Genomic DNA, 13,519 nt, shown 5'->3' on the forward strand with positions numbered 1-13,519 from the left:
TCTGTGGTTGTCTTGGTTTCAGAAAGCCAAACAAGCGAGACGGTATCTTTTTTACTTTAGGTTTGGTTTATGCACTTGTGCTTCCTGACTTGGTTCTTTCACCTGACACTTCCTGTTTCTTTCTTTGGTAACTCTTTGAATAACAGCAGCCGTACCACAAGAACACCTGTGGCTTTACAGAGACGAGGGGGGAAAAGCGTTAAAAAACACCTGCTTATTTCTTTCTTTAACATATTTTCACCTTAGCCACAGAAAAAAGAAGATCCACAGCTACCTCGGAAAAGCTCCCCGAAATCCTCAGCCCCTGTCATGGATTTGTTGGGCCTTGGTAAGAGTCAGACTTTTCCACTCCCATAAACGTATACATTATGACGAATTCTCTGTCACCCTGGGAAGATAGGTAGTGAGGGGATTCTTCAGTTTGTGTCTTCATCAGTAAGATGGTTCTCTCATGTTTTGCTGTTGTTTCACATCTGAGCCGTCATTCTAAGAAGCGTTTACACGTCTCAGAACGACAGTATAGTGTAGTGGTTTGGAGTCAGAGTCGCATCTCTGCCATTTACTATCTACATAAACTACCCTGGGTAGTTTACTTAACCTCTGAACATTGCTTTCCTAATCTGTGTCATAAGAATGATAACTGTCTCTACTCCAAAAGTGTTGTTGGGAGGATTCAATGAGATAGTTCCTCTCAAGCTCTTAGCCCCTTGCCTGGCACAAACTAAGCATTCAGTAAGTGTTAGCAAGTTTCACCAAACCAGCACCCATGAGCCATGCGCAGTCCCTCTCATTTTTTAGGTGCAGCCTGTTTCTGAGATGGCCTATTAACCTTGTGGTTATTTTTCTCCAAACCTTTGAAACCCTGAACTAGTGGTTCTGTCCCTTTCTTTTTTTTTTTTTTAAATAACATTTTTTTTTAAAAGATTTTATTTATTTATTCGACAGAGATAGAGACAGCCAGCGAGAGAGGGAACACAAGCAGGGGGAGTGGGAGAGGAAGAAGCAGGCTCCTAGCAGAGGAGCCTGACGTGGGGCTCGATCCCATAACGCCGGGATCACGCCCTGAGCCAAAGGCAGACGCTTAACCGCTGTGCCACCCAGGCGCCCCAGGTTCTGCCCCTTTCAGAAATGGAACGTGTTCTTTACTTTCACAGATCTCATGGCTGTACTTTGGTTTCAGTGCATTTCTGCTGATTTAGGTTATTGGCTATTTAGGTTTATAATTTCTATACCTTCCGTTTATCCCTGAAAAAGAGATAAAAGTTACACAGCTGTACCCCTCAAATAGCCAGAAGGGAGCCAGCCAGCCCGTTTGCTAGGCCTGGGCTTCTGCTGCCCTGTCCCCAATAGCTGGGCCCCAGCCTTCTCCAGCGTGCTCCTGGGAAGCTGAGGTGAGGCCTTTTGTGAGATGCCCCATCCAGGCTCGATGGTTTCCGAAGCCGGGATTTCCAGGTCCCTGATTGGAGCCTCTAGGTTTTTTCTGCTTTGTGTCTAGAATAGAAGGAGGGCACGGGCTTCATGAGCAGTGCTGCAGTTGAGCTTCGCTCTCTCTTTCCAGATGCTCCTGTGTCCTGCTCCATTGCAAATAGTAAGACCAGCAATACCCTAGAGAAGGATTTAGATCTTTTGGCTTCTGTTCCATCCCCCTCTTCTTCAGTTTCCAGAAAGGTGAGTCATGTGGGTGCCTTAGAATTAAAGAACATTCTGAAAGAATAATTTTGATAATATGGAACCAAGTCATACTTCCTTGCTGGAATTGGACTTTGGTTTTCTTAATTCTTGATTCTTCCCTTAACCCTGTGTCATCTCTGTTACAGCCTAGGTTTTTTTTTTTTTTTTAAGATTTTATTTATTTATTCGACAGAGATAGAGACAGCCAGCGAGAGAGGGAACACAAGCAGGGGGAGTGGGAGAGGAAGAAGCAGGCTCATAGCGGAGGAGCCTGATGTGGGGCTCGATCCCATAACGCCGGGATCACGCCCTGAGCGGAAGGCAGACGCTTAACTGCTGTGCCACCCAGGCGCCCCACAGCCTAGGTTTACCATTCATTCCATTTTGTCTCGTGCCCCAAAAAAGTGGGTCCTTTGAGTGGGCTTCTGTTGAAGATGTGTTACATCGTAAAGGCTGATACTTTAGGTCAGCTCCCCAGCATGAGGGTTACTGCCAGAGAATTTGGAGGTGTGAGAGACTTGAAACTGTTAATGGCTACCATTCGTCGAATACCTGCTTATGACCGGGCAGAGTGCTACGTGATTTTGTATATCCATTTGCATATTTCTTTTACAACTTAAAATATATACCACAGCCATGCAAAATGGGTATTTTATAGATGAGGAAACATTAATTCAGAAGAGTTACGACTAGCCTCTCGTTAGCAGCTAGTAAATGGCTGCGCTGGGATCTAAACTCAGTTCTCTGTGGCTGCACCATTTGTAGGTTGTTTTTGTTTGTTTTCACCAAATCACATTGTTCAACTGTAGAACAAAGAGTTGTACCACAGCTTAACTATCAGGCGTTTTCAGATATTTGTGTGGTAGAAATGTCAGGAAGCTGTTAACTTGCCCATGGATTCTTATTGCAGATGTTAGAAGCAGCAGAGAAATGAGGGCGGTCCTTACCGAACCTCTATGAGGACCATTCCAATTCTCCCCTCTCCCTCTGCCCTCTTTGCCCTAAGGTTGTAGGTTCCATGCCAACTGCAGGGAGTGCCGGCTCTGTTCCTGAAAACCTGAACCTGTTTCCAGAGCCAGGGAGCAAATCAGAAGAAACAGGCAAGAAACAGCTCTCTAAAGACTCCATCCTTTCACTGTATGGATCTCAGACACCTCAAATGCCTGCCCAAGGTAGATTTCACGGGGATGGTGGCATTATGCCAGATAGAGACATGAGGACTTACATGCAGGAATCATTTGTTGTAATAGGGGGCTGTTGCTTTGGGGGCCAGGACATTATACCCCAAATAGGCCTGAACATGACATTTCTTGTAAAGCTACACAAAGTGTCAGCAGATAGATATTAATGTAACTCAGAGCCATACTTTTGTGGTGTCTGGTGTCACAGCTCTGTAAAGTCTGACTCAGGGTCTGGAGCTGGACCCTGAAAGGAAAATGGCTAGGTCAGCAGTCCACTGGTAAGCCATTGCAAGTCTTGTAGGGAATCTAACTATTCTGCTGTGTAAAAGAGCCTTCTGAGTTGAGTAGAAATGCTACTGAGAAATTTTAGCTGGAAAGGAGTAGCCAGTGAGAGTTTGGACTGACTTTGTATACTTTCCTCAAAACAGTTCTCTGTTTATGTTTTCTTGGCAGCAATGTTCATGGCTCCAGCTCAGATGGCATATCCCACAGCCTACCCCAGCTTCCCTGGGGTCACACCTCCTAACAGCATAATGGGGAGCATGATGCCCCCACCAGTAGGCATGGTAGCTCAGCCAGGAGCTTCTGGGATGGTTGCCCCCATGGCCATGCCTGCAGGCTATATGGGTGGCATGCAGGCTTCAATGATGGGTGTGCCAAATGGAATGATGACCACCCAGCAGGCTGGCTACATGGCAGGCATGGCCGCTGTGCCCCAGACTATGTATGGGGTTCAGCCAGCTCAGCAGCTGCAGTGGAACCTTACTCAGGTAAGCTACCCCATTTTCCTTGGGACAAGAGTTTCGAGCCTTCCTCAAGGCTGTCTCACGTCATCTCTCCCTTGTCCTTTGAACCCTTACAGTATAAATGAGGTAATGCAGAGACATTCTTAGGTTTGCCAACCCCCCTCCCCCTTTTTTTCTGGAAGGTCTACCTGTCAGACTTTCTGAGGAGCTCTGGGTTACTGTAGAATGAGGGTAATTGCCTCAATCTAAATTTCTCCACACGTTCCTCAAAACAAAAACAATCTATACAGGTAAATAAGGAGTGCAAATAAAACCACTCATAACCCATGACTGCCCCATCTAGTAGACAGAATGCTGCAAACTTCAAATTACATGGCAGGAAAACCCGATATCCAGCAAGGCCAGCGTCAGAGGGACTATGTGGACAGAGGAGAGGGAGCAGGGGGCTGGAGGTAACAGAACACAGACAAAATTCTCCCCCTGGAAAGAAGACCTATGCTGATTAGAGGCATGATAGAAGAGGTCGGAGACTTGGCAATTAGAACTCTGGTTATGTGGAGAATTGAAAATGAGGGCCTTGAAATGTATAGGCTTAAAGATGGTCGCTCTGGAAAAGCATTGCTTCTGGGGTAATAGGGATAACTTAGAGTCTTAAACAGGCTCCACGCGTAGCCAGGTGAGGAGCCGGAGATCATGACCTCAGCTGAAACCAAAAGCCTGATGTTTACCGACTAAGCCACCCAGGCGCCCCCCTATGGGGCTGACTTAGAAGGAAGAGGTGCCCTCTGGGGACCTGGTAGTGAAGGGAAAGTAAGAAATGAGAAGTGAAAGAAGGGAATCACAAAATAAGATAAACCATCCTCTCCCCTCCTTCCAAATAATCTTTTCACTATGCCAACAGAAGAGGGTGCTCTTGAACTAAGAAATCTAGTAAGCCTCCCCAAACCTTCACACCCGTCTGTTTTTCCGATTCAGAAAAATAAGGCGCTACAAAATAAATAAAGTGGCAGGTAACATTTATACAGAACTGCTGTGAGAAGAAAATAGAAAATGAAAATTGAAACATATCAAGAAATGAAAATTCTCCCCCCCCAAAAACTGCCACGAACGGAAGAAAACTGTTACACAAACCACCAACCTGATTGGAATGTCCTTTAACACTTAAAGACAAAACAGTTGGGTCAGAAATTTAAAAACTTAGGACCAAAATGGACAAAAAACTGGAAGTTATGGAATGAAACTTTACTGAATTCAGGAAAGAAATGGAAAAAAGAAACAATTATCTTAGAAATTAAAGTCTGAATTACAAATTAGCCAAAAGAAAACAGATTCAACTGAAAATATATTTGGTATTGAAGAAAGGTATGACACAGGTCAGAGAATGGAAACTAAATATAGGAAACAGAAAAATAAATCCAAGACAAGGTAATACAGAAATTAAGCAAAGAAGGCCTAACATGAATATATTTGGAGATGACCAAAGAAGAAAAACAAAATAGTGGAGCAGAATTAATATATATATATCTATAATACAAGAAAATTTCCTATAAATGAAAGATTTGAATATAATATTGAAAGAGCCCACTGTGTTTGGAAAAGTTGACCCAGCGTGGTCAACTCTAACATATATCGCAGTGAACTTCTAGATTTTATGGAACAAGAAAAATTCTCAGGGCTCCAACTGTCTGCCTACCTCCCATTCCCCCAGATCTTCCATTTAGAAAAAAGAACACCCAGGTTGACATTAGACTTCTAACAGCAACATTAAAAACACAGCAATGGGAGTAGTATTTTATAGCCAGACAAGCCATCCTTCAAGGATTGAGGCTATTTTAAAAAATCTTAAATATGCAAGAAATCAGAGAATATCAGACTAACACGTCTTTCTTGTGGAATGTACCAGAAGATAAGCTTCATCCATCTAAGAGATGACTGGGGACATTTTGGCAAAAGGACTGATGGTGATTAAATGTTGAGAATCTAAGACTAAAACTAAGGTAATGACAAGGATAGAAAAATAGATGTTATGTTCAGAGCAAACTGATAACAGAAGGAGAAAAAAAAGAGGAGGAGAAGATAAAAAGGAGGAGGTAGGATAAATTGATTGTTGCATAGGAAACAGGTGGAAGTTTAAGGATGTAATAAGCTGACATGCCAATGGTAGAAGCTCGAGTACAGAACAAAGGAAACAAAAGACAGAAATTATTAGTGTAAAGGTAACCACTAGAACAAAAAATGAAGCTTTATAAATACCAAATGAATATTTTACAACAAAATGGAAAACATAGACTAGGGAGTACAGCAAATATAACAAACACAGTAAAAATGTAACGTGGTAGAATTAAGACTAAACACCAGTCATATCAACAGGTAGCTCTTCTATGAAAAGAAATGATGTTTAAATTGGCTCACAAAGCAATGCCCAATTTTATACTAGATACAAAAATATCCAGCTGAAACAAAGTGATTCAAAGTCTGAACACAAAGAGATGGGCGAAAAGTATTGTTGGAGCGGTGTGTGCTTGCGCACACGGATGCGTGCACACTCTTTCTCAGGTTTGGGTGACGATGTTCACCTGCTGTATAAAAACTCTTTTCATGTTCTCCTTTCTCTGTAGTCTGGAATAGTTTAGGTCTTTGGAGATTGGGTAGAATTCCCATGTGCAGTTGTACAGGCCTTTTGCTTTTTTGTGTAGTAATTCTTTGATGGCATTCTCTGTTCTATGAAAGTCAGCTTTGGAAAACTCTATTTACCTAAATTAGCTAATTCATCTTGGGTTTCAAATTCATTTATCAAAGGTTAAACCAAACAGTCTGTCTCATGATTTTTTTAAAGTTTCCTGTTTCAATGATTATTTCTCCCTTGTCGTGTCTTATTTTGTATGTTTGTGGTTTCCTTCCCCCTTGCCCCTTCTTCCAGTTAGGTTAACTAGTGGTCTATTTTGTTGGTTATACATACACATATATTAAAAAACCACAGGATTTTGTTTTATTTATTCTACGTTTTTTCTTTGTTTTTTACCTCAATTTCTGGTTTATCTTTATTATTTCCTTTTATATGCTGCCTTTTGACTTACTTTGATCTTCTTTTTCTGGCTTTCATAGTTGGGAGTTTAATTCGCTATTTTCAGTCCTTCTTGTTTATTTGTATAAGTAATGAAGTGCTGTGAAATGTTGAGAACATGTCAGAAGCACACATGAGCCAACTTGTGGAGGCCCCCACTGTCCAAATATGGGAGCATCAACAGGAATGACACTGGCGGGTTATAAAACTAAAGGAGGAGAAATCCATGAGTCCGTAGTGATATTTTTTTGAAATGGGTGTGGGTAAGAGGGAGGGAAAGCCTTTTTTATAGAAGAATGGCAGCTGGTAATTGTAGAAAGAACAGGATAGTCACATATTCTCAAAGAAATAACCTTTAGATTACTTACTAATTACAATGAAGAAAAAAAACCATGGTAGCTACTACCCTAGCTGAGTGCTGAAACATAAGATTACCAACAGTGGGACCAGCGAACATCACGTGCTTCCTGGTATCTTGTATTGAAAAGGACATGATATCACTTCCATAGAATTCTTGCCAAAAATGGTTAACTTGGATCCAATCATGAGAAAATGTGAGGTAAATCCAAACTGAAGGATTTTCTGCAAAATAACTGGCCTGGATTCCAAAAACAATGTCAGAAAAGAAAATGTGGTAGAGGAGCTGTTCTATATTAAAGGAGACTAAAGAGATATGAAAAATGAAATGTAACCTACATTATTGTATTCATACTAAATTTCTGGTATTGTGGGTCTAGGAAAGTGTTCTTTCTTATGAGATGCCTCCTGACTTACTAAGAGGTGAAATGTCAGGACATCTTCAATTTTCAGTGCTCTTCAAAAATTTACATATATATATGTACAAAGGTCCCTTACAAGATATATAGATCTCAGAGAGAAAATGGGGCAAGGTGTTAACAATTGTGAATTTAAGGAAGGATATATGGATTCTATTATACTGTTCTTTCAACTCTTCTATAAGCTAGAGGTTTTCTTTAAAAAAGTTGGTGGGAGAAAAGTAGCCTTTCTCCTCAAGAAAAAGAACTTACACAGAAATGTACCGGGCTTGGGAGATTTAAGGCATTTTTCTTGATAAATAGTTTACTCTCTTCACTGCCAGAGGCCAGTCTTTCAATCTCATTCATAAAGAGGCCCCAGCCCCACCCAGACCTTATTCTACTGGTTCTTTTCTCCCAGCAACTTCCCCTGTCACACACTGAAGACCCATTGGTCTTTTTTCTTTTTCTTTTCTTTTCTCTTTCTTTCTTTCTTTCTTTCTTTCTTTCTTTCTTTCTTTCTTTCTTTCTTTCTTTTTCTTTCTTTCTTTCTTTTTCTTTCTTTCTCTCTTTCTCTCTTTCTCTCTTTCTCTCTTTCTTTCTTCTTTCCTTTGTTCATTCCGAACAGTCCAGTTTCTTTTCCCTGTTCTCTCTGCTTGAGCGTACTTTCAATGGCACTGACAGTAATAACTCTGCTGGAGATAAGACAGGAGCGCTGCTGTGGGGGCTCGTCTGCATACTCTCAGGGCTGGCAAGTTAACAATAGGCCCCTTCTTTTTAGGATGAGAGACTAGAAAGGAAAAAGAGAATAACGTCTCATGCTGCTTTTACGTTGACTAGCTCCAGGACTCCTTTCCCTCCCTGAGCATTAGTCTCTGTCCACATCTCCCTTCTGAGAAGTCCTTCATTTACATGGTCTGGAGCCCTCAAAATGATCTATTAAGGTTCAAGGCAGATCTGTACCCTAACAGTTTCCCTTTGTCCTATCCAACCCCTCCCCGCAGACGGAAGGACTCCTACCCTGCCTTTTTGCGGTAATTGGCAGCATGCCCACAGCCTGGTCTGAAAGTCTCCTCTCTCCCTTTCAGATGACCCAGCAGATGGCTGGGATGAACTTCTGTGGAGCCCATGGCATGCTGAGCTATGGACAGTCGATGAGCGGCGGAAATGGACAGGCAGCAAATCAGACTCTCAGCCCTCAGATGTGGAAATAAAACCAGAACACCTGTATGGCTACCACTCTCCTCAGCCCTCTCTCTCCCAGTTTTTCCTCTTTCCCCAACTGCCCCATCCCATCCCCTTTTCCTACCTCTGTTTGGTTTAGAAATTGCTCAATTTGTTGTTTGGGGTTTGGCATTCTGCCCAGCCCAGCCACTTCCCGGACACGCAGACCTCTCTGTTGCTTTATGTTGTACATGTCCCCTAGCCATCCCGACTTCCTCTGCAGCCTCAACCCCACTCCTCTCCCGGCACCAGCACCTTAGGAACTGTTAGCAGAAGGCACTTAAACTGTGGGAGAAAGGTACACACCTTGAGTACCTTTCCCCTGAGGTTAAACCTCCTATCAAACTCTCAGAAAGGTCTGGAGGTGTTGTCTTTTAGGCAAAGAGAGGAGGGTTTAGAGGTACTTCCGTATGTGTTGCTAAGCTGTTTCTACATGTTTAAATTTTTGGTTGAGAGGGAGGCACCATGGTCCCATAGTTTATGGGAATGAAGAAAGTACTGAAATCAAATTAAATACTCCTTGGGTCTTAGATCCGGTTGGCCCTAGCCCTGGGCTGAGGCAAACCCCCTCCCATGAGGATGAGCAAAAATATTACTCTACTTTGCCCTGAATTGCTTTCTGGACCTGAGGCTTCAGGACTCATCGCTTCCATCAGCCTTTATTAGCACCAAAGACTTTGTGAAGGTCCCACACAAGAACACACACCCTGCCCCGCCTCCATCCAACCTGCAGTGGGATCTGGCTCTATGGCTGGAGGACCAGCCCCTCCAGTGGGAATGCAGAGCTTAATGTGTGTACTGCGTGTGTGTGTGTGTGTGTGTGTGTGTGTGTGTGTGTGTGTATTTCACCTCCCACTCTTTCCCCATCTGCTCTCGGTGTTTTTGTTTTTGTTTTTGTTTTAGGTTTACACAGAGAGGAGTTAATTTATCAACAGCCTAAAACTGTTGCCACTTTTTCGTATAGTTTAAAAAAAAAATTGTAGTCTTACGCATAGCTCCCTTCCTCCTCCCCCCTCTCCCAGTCGGCCAGTCACTCTTTCATGCCTGTGTATCCCAGGCTGCTCTGTGTCCCCACCTTCTCCAGGTGTGTGAGGCAGAGAGCCTGGACAGCTTTCCTGTCAGTCATTGTTCACCCTACTTGAAAATTAAAACAAGAAAACTTTGCTTAAAAGATTTCGCCTGTGGGAACCACAATTCCTGGTTGCCTTTCTCCTGTGTATGTGTAAATTCCTTAATAAATATTGCAGGGAAGGACCCTTTGCTTGGCTGTTACTCTGTATCACTCATGGAGGAGGGTGAGTTGCATCTCGGTTTTCTGCTTTTCTGGCACAGTTCCTCCACTTCCTGTATTTAAAAAAAATGTATACTGGGGATGCCCAAGGACCAGGCCCAGGCTTAGGCGGTCAGAGAGGGGACCTTTGTCCTTTGTGCAGTGGTGTCTGGAGTTGTGAGCTGAGGGAACTGTGGCTAGAGCCACAGAACATCAAAACTAGCTGTCCTTTTCTCCCCCACCAGATAGAGAAGCTGAGACTGACCTCCCTCCCTCCCTTCCTTCTTTCCTTTGAGTACACCTTTTAAATACTTCCAGAGGTAAATGAGAGGATAGTGTAGTGGCCAAGACATTAAGCTCTGGATCAGGCTGCCAATATCCAGGTTCCTTCCCAGGCAAGCTACTGAACCCTTGAGTCTCGGGGTAAAATGGAGCTAATGGTCATATTTAAGGTCAAATGACCAATTCCTGTGGTACGTTCTGCACCGTATTGGACCCTTAGCATTCGAATATTAACAAGTAGTATGTGCCAGACCCATGTTGGGCATTAATTCATTTAACAAATATTTAATAAGTGTTTTTACAATGTGCTAAACACTGTCATAGACTCTAGAACAAAGCAATGAATCAATACTCCCCAATTTCAGGGGATGGTGTGGTGGGACAGACAGACAATAAACAAGTAAGTAAACTACTTAATTTCAGAAACAAGGTAAGACAAGTGAAAGGGAGAGAGTGGGTGTGGGACCGCTAAGATGGAGTAGTCAGGAAGTTACATTTGAACTGAGACCTGGATAAGCAGCCACTTGTGTGGAGATCTGGAAGAATAGAGCATAGTGTAATTGTCTGTGTTGGAAATTGTTTGGCTGGAGGTATTAGTCTGGGAGTCATCAGGGTATGGATGGTATGTAAAGCCGTGAGATCAAATGAAATACCTAAGGAGAAAGCAGAGAGAGAAGAGGACTGAACCGTGGGGGCTCATCAGCTCTTAGAATTTGGGAAGAACAGATCAGGAAAAAATGAATCTAATATAGTTTCTGCTCGTAAGAGGCTCACAGTCTCACGGGGCAACAGACTTAGAATTGCTTAGACGTTGTATTATGGGAGCTAAGGGGCTCCTAGCCCAGTCAGCGGAGCCTCTCTAAGGGTAAGGGCGTTGAGCTGAGTCCTAAAGGAGAGGTAGGAGTTAACCAGCAGGTTGGATGGGAGTAGGGAGAAGAGTATTCCAGACAGATAGTACCCTGTGAACAAAGATAAAGACACCTGCAAGGACACAGCACCTTTGGGGAAGCACAAGCAGTGCAATGTTTGTAAGGTCTGATGTGAGTCAGTATGGGGAGAGATAAGACTCAGGTGTGGCCAGGCCAGACCATGGGCACTTCCTAAACCCTAGGAGGGAGTTTGGCCTTAGTGCTATGAACGGTGGAGTGACATTGTCAGAGTTGAGTTTTAGGCACCTCACCCTTGCATTGCAGAGAACAATGTGTTTGAGGGAACAAGACCAGACCTAGGGGAGCAGAGAGATGGCAAAAAGCTGAACTAGGGCCATGGTAGGTGGGGTAGGGGGGAATGGAGTGGCTTAAAGCAGCAGCTCACGAGCTGCTTATGAAGCATGTGAGATGCTAAAAGGTTTTCCACAAAAATGCTAAAATAAGTTTGGAAAAGACTGCATGTTCCATCAGCTCTTGTGCATCTAGAATATATTATCCGCATAGTAATGGCTCTGAAAAGTCCTGTGTTAAAGACTTTAAAAAAAATCGATAGACTTTATTGAAGGCAGTTTTACGTTCACAGCAAAATTGAGTGGAAAGTAGAGAGTTCCCATTTGCCCCCTGTTCCCCATTCCCACAACCTCCTTCACTATCGACATCCCATGCCACAGTGGTACAAATCCTCTGTGCGCTGCCTATTCATCCCTCCCTCTTCTCTAGCCCCTGGCAACCACTGAGATACACACACACACACACACGCACACACTTTTTTTTTTTTTTTTTTTTTTTTTTTTTTTTACCGTCTCCATAGTTTTGCCTTTTTCAGACTGTCCTATAGTTGGAGTCACGGAACATGTTGCCTTTTCAGATTGGCTTCTTTCACTTAGAAATATGCATTTAAGATTCTTCCGTGTCTCTTCATGGCTTGAGAGCTCATTTCTTTGTAGCACTGAACAGTATTTCATTGTCTGGACGTACCACGGTTTATCAGTTACTGACAGACATCTTGGTTGCTTCCAAGTTTTGGCAATTATAAAGTTGCTGTAAACATCCAAGTGCAGGTTTTTGTGTGGACACAACTTTCCCAGTCATTCGGGTAAATAGTACGGAGTATGATCACTGGATCATATATTAAGAGTGTGATTACTTTTGTAAGAAACTGCCAAACTCTTTTCCAAAGTGGCTGAACTATGTTGCATTCCCGTCAGCAGTGAATGAGAGTTCCTGTTGCTCTGCGTTGCTGCCAGCATGTGGTGTCCTCAGTGGTTTTGATTTTGGCCGTTCTAATGAATGTGTAGTGGTATGTCATTGATTTACTTTGCAATCCCCTAGTGACCTGATGTTGAGCATATTTTCAGATGCTTCCTTGGCATCTGTATACCTTCCTTAGTGAGGTGTCTGTTCAGGTCTTTGCTTATTTTAAAAATCAGGTTGTTTTCTTAGTGTTGAGGTTTAAGAGTTATTTCTGTATTTTGGATAACAGTCCTTTTTCAGAGGTGTTTTTGTTTTGTTTTGTTTTGTTTTGTTTTTTTGCAAATAGTTTCTCCCAGACTGTGGCTTGTATTCTCATTCTCTTGACTAAAGACCCCTGTTTCATGGTTTTCTAGCATTTATCAAGACTTATTTCCCCATGAAATCCATTTTTTTCCCTGGAATACCTAATAACTATAGAATACTATTTGGGAAAAACAACCAGAAGAAGTACTTTAGGTAGTAGAATGAGGATGAGATGTGGGATGGAGGGAGAGGAAGAGGAAGGAATCCAATCTCCCATGTTTCTAGCTTGTGTGTGAGAGAAATTGGCTTGTCCCTCTCAGAGGGGAGATATAGAAGATTAGGAGTTTGGTTTTAGGCATGTGGAATTTGCCATGCCTGTGATATATTCAGGTCTGGTTGACCAGTGGGAAATGGGTTTGAGTCTGAGATTTGTTCAAGGAAGAAGCTTAGATAGAGAAATGAACTTGAGCATCAGCCCCGTGGAGGTGGTAATTGATGCCATTGGAGTGGAGGGGATCATATAGGATGGATTTTTTTAAAAGATTTTATTTATTTATTTGACAGAGATAGAGACAGCCAGCGAGAGAGGGAACACAAGCAGGGGGAGTGGGAGAGGAAGAAGCAGGCTCCCATCAGAGGAGCCTGATGTGGGGCTCGATCCCATACCGCCGGGATTACGCCCTGAGCTGAAGGCAGACGCTTAATGACTGTGCCACCCAGGCGCCCCAAGGATGGATTTTTAAAATAAGGCAAAGGGCTGGGCACAGCTTGGGGGAAATACTCATTTCTGAAAAGGTTTAAGGAGGAAAGACCAGAGAAGGAGAGGAGGTGGTATGGGAATGAGGAGGAAAAGTCAGAGAATTAAGGAAAGTGAAACAAAACAAAAAACTCCCAAGAAAG

General features: G+C 43.0%; 2 protein-coding genes across 3 annotated transcripts in view; both read left to right on the plus strand.

Moving 5' to 3' along the window:
* Positions 1–9,895, plus strand: part of SMAP2 (small ArfGAP2) — a 53,018-nt gene extending 43,123 nt beyond the window's left edge. For both annotated transcript variants that reach the window (XM_008711992.2, XM_008711993.2), the window contains exons 6-10: positions 247–328; positions 1,559–1,668; positions 2,678–2,843; positions 3,306–3,622; positions 8,506–9,895. In XM_008711992.2, the coding sequence (XP_008710214.1) occupies positions 247–328; positions 1,559–1,668; positions 2,678–2,843; positions 3,306–3,622; positions 8,506–8,631 (801 nt within the window). In that variant the 3' untranslated portion in view covers positions 8,632–9,895. The remainder of the gene's footprint in view (positions 1–246; positions 329–1,558; positions 1,669–2,677; positions 2,844–3,305; positions 3,623–8,505) is intronic.
* Positions 9,811–13,519, plus strand: part of ZFP69B (ZFP69 zinc finger protein B) — a 31,247-nt gene continuing 27,538 nt past the window's right edge. The window contains exon 1 of the mRNA XM_008711991.2: positions 9,811–9,936. Within this exon, the coding sequence (XP_008710213.1) occupies positions 9,927–9,936 (10 nt within the window). The 5' untranslated portion in view covers positions 9,811–9,926. The remainder of the gene's footprint in view (positions 9,937–13,519) is intronic.

This window comes from Ursus maritimus, unplaced genomic scaffold, assembly GCF_017311325.1.
Source record: "Ursus maritimus isolate PB19 unplaced genomic scaffold, ASM1731132v1 scaffold_32, whole genome shotgun sequence".
Classification (NCBI taxonomy): Eukaryota; Metazoa; Chordata; class Mammalia; order Carnivora; family Ursidae; genus Ursus; species Ursus maritimus.